The 20,772-nt window shown below is 43.0% G+C and overlaps 1 protein-coding gene across 1 annotated transcript in view; it reads right to left on the bottom strand.

Moving 5' to 3' along the window:
- Positions 1–20,772, bottom strand: part of LOC122815968 (zinc finger protein 705F-like) — a 230,604-nt gene that overhangs the window by 54,392 nt on the left and 155,440 nt on the right. The window contains exon 3 of the mRNA XM_044088852.1: positions 8,521–8,634. Coding sequence (XP_043944787.1) covers positions 8,521–8,634 — 114 coding nt within the window. The remainder of the gene's footprint in view (positions 1–8,520; positions 8,635–20,772) is intronic.

The following is a 20,772-nucleotide window of genomic DNA, read 5'->3' as shown; positions in this document are numbered from 1 at the left end:
GGGACAACAGGTGTGGAATCAAAGGCAAAGGCCATGGAGGCTTCCGTACTAGACTTCTCAGTAATGGGTACCAGTGCTGTAGAGGCCAATCTGGAGCTATCAAAATCATCCTTGGCTTGTCCTGTCTGACCTTCAGAAGTACCTTTGGGAGGAGAGGCAGAGGTGGAAAGGCATACACATGAAGATTTTTCCAACTGAAAGAAAGAGCATCCACTTTCCAAGCTGTGGGATGAAACCTTTTCGTGCAAAACTTTGGCAGCTGGTGGTTTAGTGGAGAAGCGAACAGATCTATGTCTGGAGTTCCCAGGACACTGTCAATTTCTGAAATACATGAAGATCCAGTTTCCACTCGTGGGGATCCATGATTTGTCTGCTTAACACATCTGCTAAGGAGTTCTGTGCTCCGCAGAAACCTTGCCTGAAGACTTAGTTGTAAACTGAGAGCAGTCTCCCACAAAATCATTGCTTGCCTGCATAGAGGATAAGAATGTGTTCCCCTTGCTTGTTGATGTACCACATGACAGTTGTGTTGTCTGTTAGAATCAACACCTGCCCTGGAAGAAGTAAATCCTTGAAAGCTATTAATGCAAACTGGACTGCTAACATCTCCTTCAAGTTGATATGTAGATGCTGTAGTCTGACAGGCCACTTGTCTTGTATCCACTTTCCATTTAGATGAGCTCCCCAAGCTTTGTCTGAGGCATCTGTCGTTAAAATTTGACTCGCCTCTGGCGGGTCACAGAGAGTCCCTTGTTTAGGTGACATTCCTGAGCCCACCACAAAAATTCCTTTTGAATGCAAGGTATTATTTGAATGACAGTGTCCAGATCCTGGCAGTGCTGTGTCCATACATTTTGAGATACCATTGCAGCTTCCTCATATGCAGTTTGGCATTGGGAAGCACCAGAATACAAGATGCCATGAACCCTAAGGCTTGAAGGACTGTCCTTGCAGTCAGCCCGGACTGAAGAGATAGTTGATGGAAGTAAAGGGAAAGATTCTTTTGTTTGTCCGGGGTTAGAAAGGCCATCTGGGATGCTGTATTCAGTCTTACACCCAGAAAGCACATGTCTTGAGAGGGTACTAGACTGGACTTTATTTCGCTCACAGAATACCCCAGGCATCTTAGCACTGCTATCACATATTCCAAATGACGAAGAAGCTCGTCCCTTCCTTGAGCCAGAATCAGGCAATCGTCCAAATAAGAATAGATTTGTATTCCTTTTAGCCTGAAGAAAGCTATCACTGGAGCCAGAACTTTTGTGAATACTCTGGGCGCAGTAGATAAGCCAAAGGGCAATGCAGAGAACTGATAGTGAGAAGTCCCAGTCCGAAAACGCAGATACTTCCTGCAACTTAGTCTGATAGGAACATGAAGGTAAGCCTCCTTGAGATCCAAAGTTACCATCCAGTGATCCTTGCCCAGCAGAGGTAAAAGCTGTTGCAACGTCAACATTTTGAACTTGGGAATGTCCAGATAAGTGTTGAGGATAGATAAATCCAAAATTGGTCTCCACGTGTTCCCCTTTTTTGGTACTAGGAACAGGCGAGAATAAAATCCTAGGCCCCTTTCTGGCATAGGAACTGGCTGTATGGCCCCTATTTGGAGTAACAGAGAAATTTGCTTGTGAGCCTCTATTCTTTGTTGAGGAGGAATGTCTGGCATGCCTTTGAAAGGAGGCAAGGTATGGAAATAAAACCTGTAACCGTGATGTATGATATCCAATACCCATCTGTCTTGGGTAATCAAACTCCAATTTTCTTTGAAAAGTGCCAACCTTCCTCCCAAAGGTGCTGCCAGGCGAGAAGGTTCTGGCAGCTGAAAAGGTAGGTCATTGGGTCTGTTTACGAAAGGACTGACCCCTGCCCTCACCAAGACTGTGCAGGAGAACTCCTGTTCTAGGCCTGAAAGAGCCCTGACCTCTGCCCCTGCCACGTCTAGATCTACCCCTAGACTGGGAATCATAAGAAGGATACGTCCACCCTTTAGTAGGCCAATTTCTACTAAACTTTGGAGGCTGAACCTGCAAAAAATCTTTAACAGTCTGCATAGACTTAGCCTTGTCTTCCATTTTCTTTAAAACTGCCTCAACAGGAGAACCAAACAAGACATCAGATTGTAAAGGGGCATCCAAAATCCTAGTTTTAACATGGTCAGATAAATTTTGATCCCTCAGCCAGGCATGCCTGTGAAGAACTGACCCAGTGGCAGCCACCCTAGACTAGGCCTGTACAGCATCAAAACCACATTGCAAAGAATGCTTACCCACCTGTTCAGAAACATGGACTAAATCTTGTAACTCTTTACAATCAATACCTTCCGCCAGAGCAGCAACCTTAGATTTCAACTGTGAAAGGAGATAATTTTGATATTTCAACATGTGAAACTGGCAATTCAAAGCTCTCATGGCTAGAGTGGAAGAAGTATAAACTTTCTTTCCCCATCTATCCAAGGCCCTGGCCTCTTTATCTGCAGGAACCGGATTGTTGACAACAGAGGCCTTAACACCCTTAGGCCCCTGGCTAACAGTTTCTGGGTCTGCCCTAGGACTCTTAAAAAGATACTTATGAGCTTCAGGCACCCTGTAATACATATCTGGTTTAACAGGCGCAGGAGGCAAAGAATCAGGATTAAGAGAAGCCTCTGCAAACACATCTTCCACCACATTCAGAACAGGAGGTATAGCCAAAGGCCTATGCTGGGGTAAAAACAAAAATTCCCTAAGCCTTTTCCTGGAATCAGAGAAGTCCTGACCTTCCCATTTAAAATGCTCTCTCATGGAATGAAGAGTCTCTGAAAAAGAAAAATCCTCAGGAGGAGAAGCAGAAGGAGTAGAATCATCCACATCAGAATCAGAATAAGGAGAATACTCCTGCAAGTCTTCAGTCAAGACTCAGACACATCCGAAACCTGCTCATAATCCCCAACACTGGTTCCATCCTAGGCCTCTTATCAGGAGGGGGCATAGAGCCTCTAATTAAAGTAATTAAATCTTCTGCCATTTTAAGCATGTGTTTCTTGGGCACAGAACCTGAAGAACTAGGAGTGACACCCACAGAAGCTAAACTAGACCTGCCTCTAGGAGAAGCTTTGGAAGCAGAAAGAGAGGGCCTAGACACCTTAGGAAGGGAGGGGAGTACAGAAATCTGAGAAGCCCCTACAGCCTGACCTGCCTCCTGGGAGGCCACATCCTGTAAAATCAAAGTTTCTCCCTGTGACTCCAGAGAGGCCTCCATCGGAACCACCGGTTCCACTGACGCCTCTAAAGAACCGGCGTCCGGTTCGGACGACTCCTCTAACATAGGTTTGACTGCCTTGTCCTTGCGCTTCTTTGAGGAAGCCGGCGTCGGAGCATCCGACGGCATATTGTAATTGCACCGCTTCCCAAAGACCAACTTGGCACAATCCAACCTTCGCTTTATAGTGCGTTTATTGAACCTAGCACAAAAGCGACACCCAACAACGTCGTGCTCAGGTCCCAAACAAGGTATACACAAATTATGGTAATCCCTATGCGGTATCTGTTTCCCACAAGAAATACAGTTATTCACTTTTTCTGACATCCGTAAACCACTGAGGCAAGAAAAAAACAAAATATTCCCCAACGGGGTACTTAACCAACTCTGACTTCGGTCTGAAACTCCGAACTCGAAAAATTTCAGAACGCCGAACGGCACTTGCAACACTGCTTCTGCATCGGACCATGCGGCAAAAAAGACTGAGGATATGACGTCGGTCATGCGCATTTGTACCCTGACGTTCTGATGTCAGTCAAATGCGCCTTGACCGACGTCAGCCTTATACTCTGATATTCGGGCCGACCGAGGGACAGCGGACTACCCAAGTGTTAGGACTGCAGCAATGTGAGATGAAGAACATCCTACATATGTTGGTTTCTCCCATATGTTCAATGGATTTAGTAAACCAGCACGTATGTAAGCCCACTATCTTGGGCTGCAAATATCAACCTTTCATTTCTTGATGTAAATGTACCTCTCCTTAACCATTCCTGCATCCTTCTTGATCAACATGAGGCTCTTCCAGAAGTTTTATATACTTGCAACTATATTTATGTTTTTTCCACATTTCTTGCCTTCTCATCTGATTCTTCACCTTATATCTTTCTTTTGTTTTTTTTTAGCACATTCAGTTGCTGCTTGATTTTTATCCACTTCTGGTTTGATTTCCATTCCTGCTTGACGTCAATATGCTTCTGCTAAATTAAGCAGAGATGTCATCTTAGATTTATTCTCCTCATGTTTCAAAACTTTCACCACATCTGGATCTTGTGAGGTCAGGAGATGTGTGGAGTCCCACGATTGCAGATCTATACATAATTTCAAGGAGGCCCATCCCTCCAGAACGGGGAATATATCATTTTGGTATACAATGATTTTTATAAATCATTTGGTGAGCATGAGGCATCCTTCTTGTTTTAATATCCAGACTATCCAACACTTTTTGGGGCCAGTCAATCACTCCCAAAAACTATAAGTTAGGACAGGAAGAGCAAACTGATTTATAGCTTGGATCTTGTTCCTAGGTGTCAATACTGTTTTCAGGATTAATGTAAGTCTTCTAAAGTACTCCTTACTAAGCTTTATTCACATTTGTTCATGTTTTATTGCAGATCCTTCATCAATTCCTAAGTATTTATACACTCCCTCATGCTCAAGTTCTTTTATATCACATTCTTGTCCCAAACTGATGTTTTCCTGGGGCTGCAACTTTCCTTTTTTAAAAGGTTGCTTTTGCACATTTATCAAGACCAAATGACATTCCAATATCATCTGAAAAGGTTTTGACAACCTGTAGCTGTGCTTTCAATTCCTCAGCTGATGAGATATACAATTTGAAATCATCGACAAAGAGAAGATGAGAAGTTGTCAGACTTTGTTGTTTTCTAGAAGCCAAATTACAGCCATGACCTAAACTGTTAAGTAAACAACTTAAAGGATTAATGGCAAGGCAAAATAGCAACGGTGATGGGGAGTCACCCTGGAATATCCCCCTTTGGATTTTTATCTCTGGAATAATAATCTGTCCTTTATCATGGCTTAATTGCAAAGTGGTCTGCCACTGTTTCATGGTTACTGTAGTGTAATCGGTGTAGGATGTACCTTATACATTTTTAAGCACTCTTTCCATCCATGAATGTGGGATACTATCAAATGATTTTTTATAGTCAATCCATGCCGTACTTCCCTTTCTTACAGTTCTCCACTATAACTTTATTTAACAACAAATTATCCTTTGTTCATATGACTTTCTTTTATTGCCCTTTTGTTCTACTGCCATAATTAAGTTTTCTTCTAAAGGAATATAAACTCTGTCGGCGTCAATCCCCGTGTATAATTTATGTCGTCGGAAGACAAGTTACTGGTCTATAATTTTTAGGCTAGCTTGCAGGTTCACTCTTAAGAGCATTGTTTTTCCTGTTAACAAGTGCAGTGTCTATTTGGGGTGTGCATATAAATAGTTCTTATTCATGGCTAGATCCTCATGTAAAGAAGTTAATACTTTAAGCCAAAGGTTAGGCACTGCATCTGGGCCTGGGGTTTTCCAATTAGAGGCTTTTTCTCAACTTTGTTTCAATCTCTCTGGCTGTTATTTCATCACATTTCATATCCTGTATCTTTAAACTTCTTATTCTTTATTTTATTTCTTCTATCCATTTAGAATCTTTGTTATGTTCCACAGGATCTTCATAGATACTTCTCCAAAATGTTTCTACTTCCTCTTTTTTCGGTGGTCTATCAATTCCTTTTACCTTATTTCCCAATTCTCTAGAAAACTTTTTTGGGTCATCAGTAAATTGCCTATTTTGTGCTTTTCCCCTATATTTATCTTCATATCTTCTGAGTCTTTCTACCTGTTTTGAAATTTTGTTCATCTCCAATAGTGCATAATAGATCCTGGTCTGTTCTAATACTGTGCACTGCTTTTATCACATCTATCTTTCTTAATATTTTTGTTGATCTGTTCCCTCTTCTATAATCTTCTAACAATGACACTTCTTGTCTTAGCTGCTTTACAGTTTTCTCTATTCGATATTTCCATGATGGTATTCATTTTCGACCCCCCTTTTCCCTCGCTACCCTATGTTCCTGTGGTAGAACTTTATCAGCTATTAATTTATCTGCACAGTAATATATCCTGTTTACTTCTGTTATATCACATGGATCTCTATCGACAGTCCTAATTACTGTGTTCATTTGTTTTATCAAGCTTCTGACTTTTGGGGTTTTATTAACCTTCTGCAGTCTATTTCTCTCACTGATCTTGATATATCTGTCTTTGTCTATTAAATCAAGCAACTCTTCTCTTAACTCCTTTTCTTCCAAACTGAGGGCACGTCCCTTGTTTTCCATTTATTGCGAGGATTCTATAGAAAGTTCTACAACATCTTCCTGTAGCACATTCTCTTCAATTTCATCCTGTGTCATCTGTTGTTCTGTCATATGGGAACTCACTGGTCCATCACTCCTCAACATTGACTGCATCAGAGTTTCCTGTTCCTTTCCTTGCTGTCTAACTTCAAGTGCACTTTTATACTGGTTTCCTGTGGAAGGCTCTGAAATATCTTGATATGGCACCTGACCAATTGCTTCCTGTTCCACTGGTTTCCCCTTAATTTGTATATCCATTGCTCTATCCTGTTGTGGTGCTTTCTGCATTCGATTTTCTACACCGAATGCTTCTCTTTGCAGCTGGTCCATTACCTCAATTTCTATTTCTTTGACTTCTCCGTTACTCATCTCTTTTTCTACTTTTCCTCTTAGTCTTATTTTTTTTGTATTGTAAAGATTTCCATATCCAGACTCCTTTGCCTGTATTTCTCTATATTTTTGGTGCTGCTCTTTCTGTATTAGTTTTGATTTCTCCTTTGTATAAATATTACACCATATTAAATCTCTTTTCCTTTCCCCATGTCCATATTTCTTCTTCACGTCTCCTGATCTTCTTGCTTTTCCTTATTCTGGAGACTCACTCCTTCATGCTGTGATGTAGTCTGTGTTAGACCTACATTAAAATCGTTTACTTCGCAGGCACTCCATAACTTCAACTTCTATTTGTTTAACTTCTACTTTACTAATTATCTTTTCTACATTAAATCTTTGTGCTTTTAATCTTTTTTTATTGTGAAAGTTTCAATATCTGGATGCCTTTCAATGTATTTTTATTCGAATATCTTTGAAACTGCCTTTGGTATATTAATTAACTTGGCTTTCTCCTTTGCATAAATATTGCACCATATCAAATCTTTCCCATGTCCATATTTCTATTTTATATTTTTCAAATACCTCTAGGTTTTGTTGTTTATATTTTCTCACTTCCTCAGAGGCTTCTTTTTCCAAAGAGATCAAAGTTTCTTGATCTATATACTGTTTTTCAAAAATTTGTTTCATTAATGAAAGCAAATTTTTATTTGAAGTTTGTGACAGTTTTTCCTGCAGAAGTATTTTTCTTTCCTCTAACTTCTCTCTTAATCGTTTTGTATATCTTGTGTCTGGAAATTCTGGGCTTTCACATAATAGTAACAATACACAATTCCTTTCTTATTTTCAATAGTCCACTCTGTCGTCTTTATGGCTCTTCTTTGGCTAATCAATTTTTATCGTTTTTGTGGACTACTTCCTTCTACAACAGGGGGGGGGCATCCTCCCCGAGCCTGGCCCCACTGTAGGACTGTTTCCGTATTTTGAGGATTCTACACATCATTTTTTCCAGTCCTGGCACCAGTGCGCCTACCAGGATTGGGCACTTTTTTTATCCTGGGTCTTGTGCACCCATCTAACTTTTTTTATTTTTGATTTACTTCTGTCCATAATATATGCTATATAAATAGTCTATATATCAGTGTCGCCTTGGTGAGATTTTGTGAAAAATAAGGTCCACCTCGCGAAGATACTCACCAAGACTGGAGGATGAATTAAATTTCAGCACTACTACACTCCTTTGCTTGCTGACTTTTTCATCTCTCCATCAGGACATTCACTGTGGTCAAGGTTATGATAAGAAATCACAAGGATGTACTGTCAGCAACATCTTTCAGAAGCATGCATTGTTCTTTCTGGTCAGTCAGCTAATTTATACTGGGTGATTTTACTATACAAATTAGATATTTCCCTTTGTTCGGGGAGATACAGGTTTATTTTACTGGGTTTCCCACATACGTGCCTTTCTTTCCAATAAAAGAAATTAAGGAGACTATTTTCTACTGAACTGTGTTGTGTGAAAGTTAATGGCAGCTTTAGCAACCTTAAAGTACATAAGAACACAAAAAGAATTAGCAGGCAGGAACTCTTGCAGCTTGGCCCACAGAACATTTCCTGTAAGATGCTAGTAGCTGTTGTCCCCTTGTTTAAACACATTACTGTAAATCTGGGAAATGTCAATAATGACCGATATTTTTACATTGTATTTTCTGACATCATGCATTTATTGCCTTAATCTGTCCCTCACCATCTTCTTAAATTGTTCTCAAACATAAGCAGGAAAACCAGCCACATACTTACTGCTGGAGTCATCATCAGATACTTTCGGCTGAGGCAGGGCTTCTGCTTCTTCCAAAGACTCAGGTACATGTTTTTCAAAAAGTTGCAACAGCTGCTTCTTTGGCACCCTATATCCTGCACAAGGGAAGTAGAATAAATATTATACTAAAATTTCCAAATCTGCTACAATACTGAGCTCATCACTTCCACACAAAACTTGGTTGACAGTGATTAAAATATATTTTACACAAAGCAGTACCCTATAAAACTGTTCATAACATCAAATTACAACCCTCTGAACTACAGAAAGGAACTGCATCACTAAGGCAGGTGGGTGCAGCACCACAAATCACTAGGACAGGTGGGTGCAGCACCACAAATCACTAGGACAGGTGGGTGCAGCACCACAAATCACTAAGACAGGTGGGTGCAGCACCACAATCACCAAGACAGGTGGGAGGCAGCACCACAATCACTAAGACAGGTGGGTGCAGCACCACAATCACTAAGGCAGGTGGGTGCAGCACCACAAATCACTAAGACAGGTGGGTGCAGCACCACAATCACCAAGACAGGTGGGTGCAGCACCACAATCACTAAGACAGGTGGGTGCAGCACCACAAATCACTAAGGCAGGTGGGTGCAGCACCACAAATCACTAAGGCAGGTGGGTGCAGCACCACAAATCACTAAGGCAGGTGGGTGCAGCACCACAATCACTAAGACAGGTGGGTGCAGCACCACAATCACTAAGACAGGTGGGTGCAGCACCACAATCACTAAGACAGGTGGGTGCAGCACCACAATCACTAAGGCAGGTGGGTGCAGCACCACAATCACTAAGGCAGGTGGGTGCAGCACCACAATCACTAAGGCAGGTGGGTGCAGCACCACAATCACTAAGGCAGGTGGGTGCAGCACCACAATCACTAAGGCAGGTGGGTGCAGCACCACAATCACTAAGACAGGTGGGTGCAGCACCACAATCACTAAGGCAGGTGGGTGCAGCACCACAATCACTAAGGCAGGTGGGAGGCAGCACCACAATCACTAAGGCAGGTGGGTGCAGCACCACAAATCACTAAGGCAGGTGGGAGCAGCACCACAATCACTAAGGCAGGTGGGAGCGGCACCACAATCACTAAGGCAGGTGGGAGCGGCACCACAATCACTAAGGCAGGTGGGTGCAGCACCACAATCACTAAGGCAGGTGGGTGCAGCACCACAATCACTAAGGCAGGTGGGTGCAGCACCACAATCACTAAGGCAGGTGGGTGCAGCACCACAATCACTAAGGCAGGTGGGTGCAGCACCACAATCACTAAGGCAGGTGGGAGCAGCACCACAATCACTAAGGCAGGTGGGAGGCAGCACCACAATCACTAAGGCAGGTGGGTGCAGCACCACAATCACTAAGGCAGGTGGGTGCAGCACCACAATCACTAAGGCAGGTGGGAGGCAGCACCACAATCACTAAGGCAGGTGGGAGGCAGCACCACAATCACTAAGGCAGGTGGGTGCAGCACCACAAAGTCAGAGCATCACCAGGACTCAACCACCTTCCATGTCAAGAATGGTGCCTGAAAAACAGCTACTGCACAAGACAAAAAAAAAGGTCGATTCTAAGAATTCTAAGCTAAAAGCCACATCTTTACTGCTACTAAGTCGATATGAGTAGTTTATATCTATGCACAGCTCGTCAGCAGATGTAACCACTTTCCAGGGCATATTAAAGAAATTTCTGAATGACTGCATGGCCTTGAAAAGAAAAGAAGGGAGAACCCACCCTACAATAAGTACAACCTACACTAACGAAATGCAGTCAGGGAAAGCAACTGGCTCAGATGAAGTCATGGCAGATGTGATGACCCACAGTAATCAAGAAGCCTCAATCCTCACCACTGACAACAGTGGGGAAACATTTACCGAGTACAACCTACACTAACGAAATGCAGTCAGGGAAAGCAACTGGCTCAGATGAAGTCATGGCAGATGTGATGACCCACAGTAATCAAGAAGCCTCAATCCTCACCACTGACAACAGTGGGGAAACATTTACCGAGTACAACCTACACTAACAAAATGCAGTCAGGGAAAGCAACTGGCTCAGATGAAGTCATGGCAGATGTGATGACCCACAGTAATCAAGAAGCCTCAATCCTCACCACTGACAACAGTGGGGAAACATTTACCGAGAGGATAACAGGTAAACGCACAGTATTTCCAGATGCAGTTCTTTGCATCAGGTGCAACTTCCCTTAAGAGCACACAGAGACCACAGTCAGTCCAGGGCTGGTTTCTCCCAGATCCCCAATAAGACTCCCCACTGGCACAGCTACAGAGTTGAATGTCAGCCGAGTACGCAAACCAATGCTTCCAGCACCCTCTGTCTAATCAGTGATTCATGTCCCTGCCCAAGTAGCTGACACACACACACACACACACACACACACACACACACACACACACACACACACACACGCATAGAGTATGATTTACAAACACGTACACACACACACACACACACACCTGGGAAAGGCTGACACAGGTTTACTAGCCATGCTCCGTCTGCCCAGACTACAAAGTTAGTTCCACTGCCACCAGTCACTCCTTATCAGCTACTTTAGGGCCCTTAAAGGGTGCCCAATTTTACTGTGTAATACTAATACAAATGGTAGTTTGACCAAGAGCAATTATCAATGACCCACACAGTGTCACCAAATAAATATGCAGGCACTCTCAAAACTGAAATATCTCTACAAAGATCAGCCACAATGAAAGGTTGAAATATATTTAATGATAAATAATAAAAGAACAGGACAATACTACATATAAGTTCACAGTGACATCAGGAAATATTTAAAACATTCCAGGACAGGTTCAGACAAATAAATATATCTAAACTAAACTTCACTATATTCCTGACTGAATCTAAAAGAATTATACTATTCCCTAGTAACTTACTTCGCAGAGCAAGGCAGATGTGGTGAATGGTGGTTCTTGTTGTCAACTCCAAGACAAACTGCAGAATGCTCTGTCTCGCCATGAGACTTCTCAAAATAATTTTTGAAACATTACTGCTAGGATAGCTTGCAGAATTACATCATTTCTGGTCATCTGACTTCTAGTTCTTATGCAAACCCCCACTGCTGACAGGACTTGGCACCTATCTGTAAAAATACACACACAGGGGCTTTTGCTCAGTTCTTTGGCAGGTGCTGGAAGTTATAAAACAATTGCTTTCCTTCATGCTTCCAGAGTAGCAATTAGTTCCTCAAAGACAATACAGAAAGTTTCTTAGTACAGACTTTGTGTCGCTGACTGCAATGAAACCTGCGAGATAGCCTCTTTATGGCCTAGCCTACAAAGTGATTTAATTTCAGATATTTTTTCTAAAGTTTGCTGGACTGAGGTTAAACCCTCCAGTTTCCTCTGTTAAAACAGATACATTTAATGGTTAAAATAATGCATGTACATTTCTGTTCTCCCCAGCAGATCACACTATGGATGTATTTCAAGCACAAGCACCTTACAAATACCTTTTCAACACAAACATCTGTACAATTAAGTTCGATATTCATACGACATACAGTTTTGATGATTTGTAACACAAGCATCTTATAAAAAATCATTTTGATATTCACCAATGACAGTATTATTTACAAAATTCCAGCTAGCTGTGCTGATAGTACCTCCTTTGCCACAGCAGACACAATCAAGATGTTGCAAACAGTAGGAAAAATGGCTCTGAAGGGTACTCATTACAGTACTGAGACAACTGGGGGCATACTACAGACAAAGTACAGTTGTGTACCTACCACAAATGTAGATGTTAGAGTGTATTCACTGTTGTAGTCATTACTCTTGGGTTATCCTGCTGGCAGGCTACCCGCAGTCGGCCTGAATTCCAAAGTCTTGGCCCGGCATCGGTTGCTGTCGCCTCTTCCCTGACGTCAGTGTGCCAGGGGTATAAATGATGCAGCCGACGCCATTTTCTTCAGTTTTTTTTTGCCCCAGATGACAGGTGCCCCCAAAAGGGTAGGCTAAAATAATGCCAATAAGTATGCATGCACTAAAGTAAACATTTCCTTCATTAAGTCCCAGCAAAGAAAAGGGGGATGGTGGGAGAGTAACCTGGACTGCAACAGTGAATACACTCGAACATCTACATTTATGGTAGGTACACAACTGTACTATGTTCATAGTGTTTCACTGTTGCAGTCATTACACCTGGGTTGAATCCCAAAGCTGAGGTAGGGCGGCTGGGTCTAAATAGGGTTAGGAGAGGCTATAAGGCCCTGCAGAACTACAGTGGCAAAGCCTGCTCTGGATTTAGAGTAGAGAGGTAAATGGTAGTGCTTTGTGAAAGTGTGCACTGAACTCTAAGTTGCAGCCTCTAAAATGTCTTTGGTTGGTACTCCTCTGAGGAAGGCTGCTGACGTGGCTGCTGCTCTGGTTAAATGTGGCCTAATGCCCTTGGGCGCTGATTTGCCATGTTGTGAATAGCAGAAATGAATGCATAGCCTTTCCTTGTGATCCTGCAGCATATGCCACTAAGAGTTGCCCAGTCTTTCTGAAAGCTTTAATTCTGTCCAAGTAGAAGCGTAGCTGTCTGTGTATGTCCAAAGAATGCAGGAGTCTCTCACTCTTATTCTGTGGGTTTGGATGAAAAGTAGGCAAATGAATGGTTTGGTTAAGGGCCAAGCTGGACACTACCTTAGGCATAAATGTCGGGTTTCTCCTTAGAGAAACCCTGTCTGGACGGAAAATGATAAAAGGTTGCACAGCCATGAGTGCCTGTAACTCTGAGACTCGTCTTGCAGAGGTTATTGCTAGGAGCAGGGCTGTTTTCCATAAGAACTTTATCTCAGCTGTACTGGCTGGCTCAAAAGGAGGCAGTGTAAGTTTTTCCAAGACATAATTGAGGTCCCATGCAGGTATTGGTGCTCTCCTTGGAGGTCTTATGTTTTTGGCCCCTCTGAGATACAGCCTTAGCAATGGATGAGAAAAAATAGGTGGTTCCGTATTGTAATGAGCTGAAATGGCAGAGGCATGGATTTTAATTGATGAAAAGGATAGGCCTTTGTCCAGCATCTCAGTTAGGTACTGTAAAAATCTGAGGAATATTTGGTACAAACGTGTCAATTCCTTTTGCCTGGGTTCCAAGCACAGAATCTCTTCCATTTTTCTGGATAAGATTTTCTGGTACTGGGCCTCCTGGCCTCCAGAATAACATCCATCACTGCTTTAGAGAGGTGCGTTATGAATGGCTACATTATCCGCCATGCTGCCAGATTTAGGGTCATGAGTTGGCTGTGCAGGATCTCATTGTTTCGTTGGGTCAGTAAGTGAGGAATTAGAGGTAATGTCCAGGCTGGGCCTTGAGACAAGCTCTTTAGGAGTGGGTACCAGTGCTGGTGGGGACAGTCTGGGGCAATCAGAATCATTTTTGGCTTCTCTTGTCTGACCTTTAGGAGTACCTTGGGGAGGAGAGGCAGAGGAGGAAAGGCATATACAGTTAGGGTTTTCCGGCTGAATGATTGAGCATCCACTTTCCATGCTTGCTTGTGATAAGTCCTTGTGCAGAATCTCTGTATTTGGCAGTTGTGAGGGGAGGCACATAGATCTATGTCTGGGCATCCCCATTTCTTTCTGATCATACTGAAGACTTGTGGATCCAGTTTCCACTCGTGGGGATCCGTGAGCTTTCTGCTTAGTCTGCCAGAGTATTTATCCTTCTTGGCAGGAATTGTGCTTGCAGGTGTACTTGGTAAGTCAATGCTGTGTCCCACAAAGTCATGGCTAGTCTGCAGAGGGGATAGGAATGTGTGCCTCCCTGCTTGTTTATGTACCACATGACTGTAGTATTGTCCATCTTTATCAGCAGTTGTCCTGGATGAAGCAGATCCTTGAAGGCTGTCAGGGCATTTTGAACAGCTAGCATCTCTTTTTGATTGATATGAAGATGCATTTGGCTTGTGGACCATGTGCCCTGAATACATTTTCCTGCCATGTGTGCCCCCCAGGCATAGTCTGATGCATCTATTAATGTCTGCCTGGGTGAGGGTAAAGGGAATGGCTGTCCCTTGTTGTGATGACAGGCCTATGCCCACCACTGAAACTCCTGTTGCAGGCAGGGAATGAGGGTAATTAATGTTTCCAGGCTGTGGCAATGTTGAGTCCAAACACTTTTTAGATACCATTGTAGTTTCCTCATATGCAGTCTTGCATATGGAATTAGCAGAATGCAGGATGCCATGAAACCCAAAGCCTGCAGAATTTTTCTTGCAGATAACTGGGTCTTTGTTGCTAACATTTTGAAGTAAGAAGTCAGTTGCCTTTGTTTGTCTGGCGTGAGATAAGCCATCTGGGCAGTTGATTTAAGCTTGCACCCAGGAATATTATTTCTTGAGAGGATACTAGTTTTGATTTATTTTCGTTTACTGTGTACCCTAGACAAATTAGTAATCTTTTTACAAACCCCAGACGCTGTAGTAGAATGTCTTTGTTCTCTGCTTGAATAAGGCAGTCGTCCAAGTAAGGATATATTTGAATTCCTCTTTGTCTGCAAAATGCAATTACTGGTGCCAAGCATTTTGTGAAGACCCTGGGCACAGTAGATAAGCCAAAGGGCAGTGCAGAGAATTGGTAGTGCATTGAGCCAGCTATGAATCTGAGGTATCTTCTGCAAGATTGTCTATTGGGACATGCAGGTATGCCTCTTTTAGGTCCAATGTTACAAGCCAAGCCTTCTTGCCCAGCATGGGCAGAAGTTGTTGCAGAGTCAACATTTTGAATTTTGGAATGTCCAGAAATGTGTTTAGAGTAGACAGGTCGAGTATTGGTCTCCATGCTTTGTCCTTTCTGGGTACCAAAAAAAGTCTCGAGTAAAATCCTTGTCCCTGCTCTTGCTACGGCACTCGCTGAATGGCCCTTGTCCATGAGAGATGAAACTTGTTTCTGTGCCTCTGCCCATTGATTGTGTGGCAGGTCTGGCATACCTTTTTGACCTTGGCAGGGTGTGAAAATGGAACCTGTAGCCCTGTGACACTATATTCAAGACCCGTTTGTCCTGGGTGACCATGTGCCAATTTTGTGAAAAAAGTGCTAGTTTACCCCTTAAGGGGGCTGCCAAAAGATAAGTGCTTGGTGCTGGAAGAGGAAAGTCACTGGGACTGTTTCCTGTATGGCTGAGATTTGTCTACTCCGCTTTTGGAGGTAGAAGCACCCCATTGTTTAGACCTGTATGAGCCTTGGGGCTGGGATTTGCCTCTGGGGCATCTGTATCTGCCTCTTTGTGGCCTGTCTGACACTGGAAAGGGCCAATTCTTTGAAAGCCAGTGCCTGCTAAATCTGGGTGGCTGCACCTGTAAGAAATCCTTAACTGTCTGCATAGATTTTGCTTTGTCCTCCATTTTCTTCAACACCTCTTCTGCTTTAACACTAAACAAAGTATCCTACTGTAGTGGAGCATCTAATAATTTTGCTTTAACATGATCAGGCAGATTCTGTTCCTTTAACCAAGCATGCCTCCTAATGACAGTACCCGTAACAGCGGCCCTGCGAGGCCTCCAGAGAGTCAAAACCACATAGCAAAGTATGCTTTCCCACTTTTCAGCTGCATGCAATAAATCCTGCATTTCTTTGTTTTCTACACATTGAGAATTTGTCAACATTTTCTGTTTAAGCAGGGACATTAAATATTGCTGATATTTAAGCAAATGAAATTGACAATTTAATGCTCTTACAGCCAAGGTATAAATCTTTCTCCCATCTGTCCAGTGCCCTTGAATCCCTATCTGAGGGAATAGGATTTTTTGCAGTGGAAGCCTTGACCCCTTTGGGACTCTGAGACATAGTTTCTGGGTCTGCTGCAGGGTTTTTATAAAGAAATTTATGGGAATCTGGAACCCTGTAGTATCTGTCTGGCTTCACAGGTGCTGGATGTAGAGAGTCTGGAGACGGTCGGGACTCTGAAAATACATCATCTACAATGTCTAAAACAGGAGGAACAGCAAAAGGCCTGTGCTGAGGAAGTAAAAGGAAGTCTCTAAGCCTTTTCTTAGATTCTGAGAACTCTTGGCTCTCCCAGTGGAAGTGCTCCCTCATGGTATGCAGGGTTTCCCCAAAAGAATAATCCTCAGGAGGAGAGGCTGAAGGGATAGATTCTTCAGCATCAGAATCCTCATAAGGAGGAAGAGAGTATTCATGTTCAGGAATCAGAGGAAATGGAAACCTGATCTGAAGATTCATATTCCGTCTCTTGCCTACGCCTATCAGGAGGGGGATGGGAACCCCTGATCAAAGTAATTAGGTCTTCGGCCATTTTGAGCATCTGTTTTTTAGGCATGGAGGCCTGTCCATGGGATTGCTGTACTTGTTTCTTTGTCTTTAGTGGAGCTTTAGTCTTTGCCTTTGAAGCTGAAGTCAGTTTTACATACAACTGTGTAGGCCTGAAAACACCCTCAGAAGCAGATGCCTGCTCAGCGGCTCCGGACCCATCTGAAGGGATATTTTCCAAGTGTCCAGTACCTTGAGTTTCCTGCGGCCTAGTCGGCTCCACGTGGGAGTCGGAAGCGGCCTGCGGCTCTGAGGTAGCAGGCGTCAGGAGCTGCGAAAGCGCCTCACTGAGAACCAGCGAACCGGCGACTGGCTTAGAAGAAGCCTCATCAGTTTTAGACCTCGGATGCCTGTCCTTTTCCTTGCGCTTTTTGTGAATTGCGGTAGCCAGATGGCTATCCGACGACACTGTGTAATTAAATCTTCAGCCAAAGTAGTGAAATGCAAAATCGTGCCGACGCTTAATAGTATGTTGGTTAAATCTAGCACAAAACCTACAATTAGCAATGTCGTGATCAGGGCCTAGGCAAGGAATACAATAAGAATGGAAGTCCTTATGAGGTATTTGCTTCCCACAAGAAATACAATTATTAACTTTTTCTGACATTGGTCTGGAGCAAGAAAAAAGTTTCCCCAACGGGGTACTTAGCTTTAAATGAAAACTTCGGACCTGAAATTCGAACACGAAAATCTCACGAGTCGGCCGACCGGCACTTGCAAACTGCTTTTGCTTCGGGCACCGCGCGGCAAGAAAGACTGAAGAAAATGGTGTCGGCTGCATCATTTATACCTCTGGCACACTGACGTCAGGGAAGAGGCGACAGCAACCGACGCCGAACCAAGACTTTGGAATTCAGGCAGACTGCGGGTAGCCTGCCAGCAGGATAACCCAAGAGTAATGACTGCAACAGTGAAACATGATGAACATCTGTACAATAAGCATTTTAGTGCCAGTGTACAAAGAACAAGGACATATTCAAAACTCCAGGTAGTTTGGGGAAATCAAATCCCTGCAGCAGTGCATAAAAAGGGCAGGATGATCAATAAGCAAACACACAGAACAGTATAAAAAAAAGACAGAGGGGAACAGTCTGGATTCATATTAGGGTGCAGTACAACTGAACCAATCTTTGTGCTGAGACAGATGATGGACAAGGAGATGGAAATGAAGACAGAGCCCAACTAGGCATTCCTAGACGTGAGTAAAGTACAACACAAGTTTCCATAAAGGTGATTTGAACAGTCCTGCAATGGCTTGAAGTCTCAGAAACATTTAAAATGAGTACAGGCTATGTACAAGGACCCGATGACAAATATAAGCAGTGGGTTGACAGATAGGCTCTCAGTAGGACTGGTGTGCCTCAAGGTCCAGCTCTAAATCCACTGCTACTCATGCCGATGGACTATATGAGTAAACAGGTCAGATGGGGCAGATCAGCAAAGCTCCAGCAACAGCACTACAAACAGATTCTGATTTCAGCAAATGACAGAGGACTGGAATGCAAAACTGAGGGCATACATGATGAAACCGAATACAGATACACTCATGGCAGGAAATTTGGGAAATCAGAAGTTTTAAAATGAGACAGCAGGGGAAAGTGGAAGAGATTAACAACATAAATTATCTACTACAGGAGGTTAAGAATGGAAGCCTGAATGATGACGTCAAACTTTGAATCAAAGGTGTTACAACCAACTACTAGAGAATAGCAGGAGTAGTAACACAAAAACGCCAAAGAAGCCGAAATGTAGGGTGTACAACACCGTGAGGAAACCAGAGCCCCTGTATGGCACACAAGCCTGGGCACTGAAGGCACAGCAGCTGGGAGGTGGCGGTGCAGTGCCTGAAAAGGGTGGCAGGATGCAGACTGTGGCACACAGGAAAAACGAGGACAGCAAAATGAAGGCCAAAGTAGCCCCAGTTGGAAAAAAGGTCAAGGAGGACAGGTCACAGTGGTTTAGTCTCACATGCACAAAAGCAGAAAATGAGGTGGCAAAAACTTTTTGGGAGAGACTGAAAGAAGGCAAGAGGAGACAGACATCCAGGCAAGAGATGGGTGGATGAACAAACTGCATGAGGGAAGGTCTGCAACATTCAGGTGGTGGCAGAGTGGTTCTAAATCGAGAGGTGGTGACCACATGTATAAAATGAAATAAAAATAAAATAAAAATAAAAAGGGGAAAAGGGGGCAGAATGGTGATTTGCACTTAAAATACAACATATGGAATAGTTACAACTTTCTTTCAGGTTATCAGAATATTTTGGAATGGATACAATTAATGAAAAACAAATTGAGAGAGGCACACTTGCTGAATTAATTAAATAATGAGGATGACAATGGTAGTAGTGTAATGCACTATTAGTAGGAGAAGGCAGGCTAGTAATGAGGATGACAACGTATGTAGTGTACTGCACTATTAGTAGGAGAAGGCAGGCTAGTAATGAGGATGACAACGGTAGTAGTGTACTGCACTATTAGCAGGACAAGGCAGGCTAGCAATAAGGATGACAACGTCTGTAGTGTAATGCACTATTAGTAGGAGAAGGCAGGCTAGTAATGAGGATGACAACGGTAGTAGTGTAATGCACTATTAGTAGGAGAAGGCAGGCTAGTAATGAGGATGGCAACGGTAGTAGTGTAATGCACTATTAGTAGGAGAAGGCAGGCTAGTAATGAGGATGACAGCGGTAGTAGTGTAATGCACTATTAGTAGGAGAAGGCAGGCTAGTAATGAGGATGACAACAGTAGTAATGTAATACACTATTAGTATGAGAAGACAGGCTATGATTACATTTGGATTTTATATGATGTCTAGAAATGTACAACTTACTCACCTGATACTGCTAGGGCTAAGCATGGCTGACTATGCAGTTCTCTTTAGGTCAACAAGAGTTTTAGCTGTCCTTGGTTGAGGCAGTAGTCTATGGTCTGACGATTAATACTTTAAAAGTGCTATATAAAAAGTGAGAGGTAAGTTTTCTGGCTATTTACTCCACTAATGCTACATTCACATATAATTAAGCCTACTGAATTATGCCTTACCTCCTGCTGGTATGATGACAGGTGGACATGGCAAATGCTTTGATGAATGCAAGGGTACGTTACAGGTGGCAAGTGGACTGCCAATATGTTTTGGACTCTTGCATGATATACAGTTAATAGCAGTGTGTGAATTTCTGGATATTATGTGACCATATGGTCATCCCTTGGAAGGAATTGTGCCCATGGCTGAACATGGCCTGGAGGGTATTACGTTAGGAATGAGATCAGATTATTATTTGAGATGAAAAGTGTTGTATTCCACCTGTATTTAAGTCAAACAATATGAGGGTAATAAAAGAATAATAGTGGAATAACGGAACAGTGGAGAAGCCAAGCTAGTGGTTTTTGGAATTACGTTGTCTCAGGGCAATATCTGGTAACGGATAGAAAGAAGCAGCAAATTAAATTATAAATTACAGTAGAATCAAGATAGAATATACAGAGCCAGGTTCTACAGAAATTAATAGTGAGATAATTAAAACGGATAGTTGAACAAATTGTGGTTGAGATAAAGTACAGTTTTGTACCTACCATAAATGTAGATGTTCGAGTGCTAATACAGCTGCAGTCATAACAGATGGGTTCTCCTGCCGTCAGGCGGGTCCTCGGTCGGCCGAATTCCAAAGTCTGGGTCCGGCGTCGGTTGTCGTCGCTTCTTCCCTGACGTCAGTGCGACAGGGGTATAAAAGAACCAGCCGACGCCATTTACTTCAGTTTTTCTTGCCCCAGATGTCAGGTGCCCCCAGAAGGAAGGCAATACATAAAATTATGAAGTAATGCAATGCAATATAATAAAAAAAAACGGTAGTTGCAAGCAAATACACCATAAAAGAATACCCCTAGAGGGGAAGGAAATCTGGACTGCAGCTGTATTAGCACTCGAACATC

The sequence above is a fragment of the Protopterus annectens genome, chromosome 11.part0 (assembly GCF_019279795.1).
Source record: "Protopterus annectens isolate FY-2018-M chromosome 11.part0, PAN1.0, whole genome shotgun sequence".
Classification (NCBI taxonomy): Eukaryota; Metazoa; Chordata; order Ceratodontiformes; family Protopteridae; genus Protopterus; species Protopterus annectens.
The sequence above is the reverse complement of the archived record's forward strand: the minus strand, read 5'-3'. Positions and strand labels throughout refer to the sequence as shown.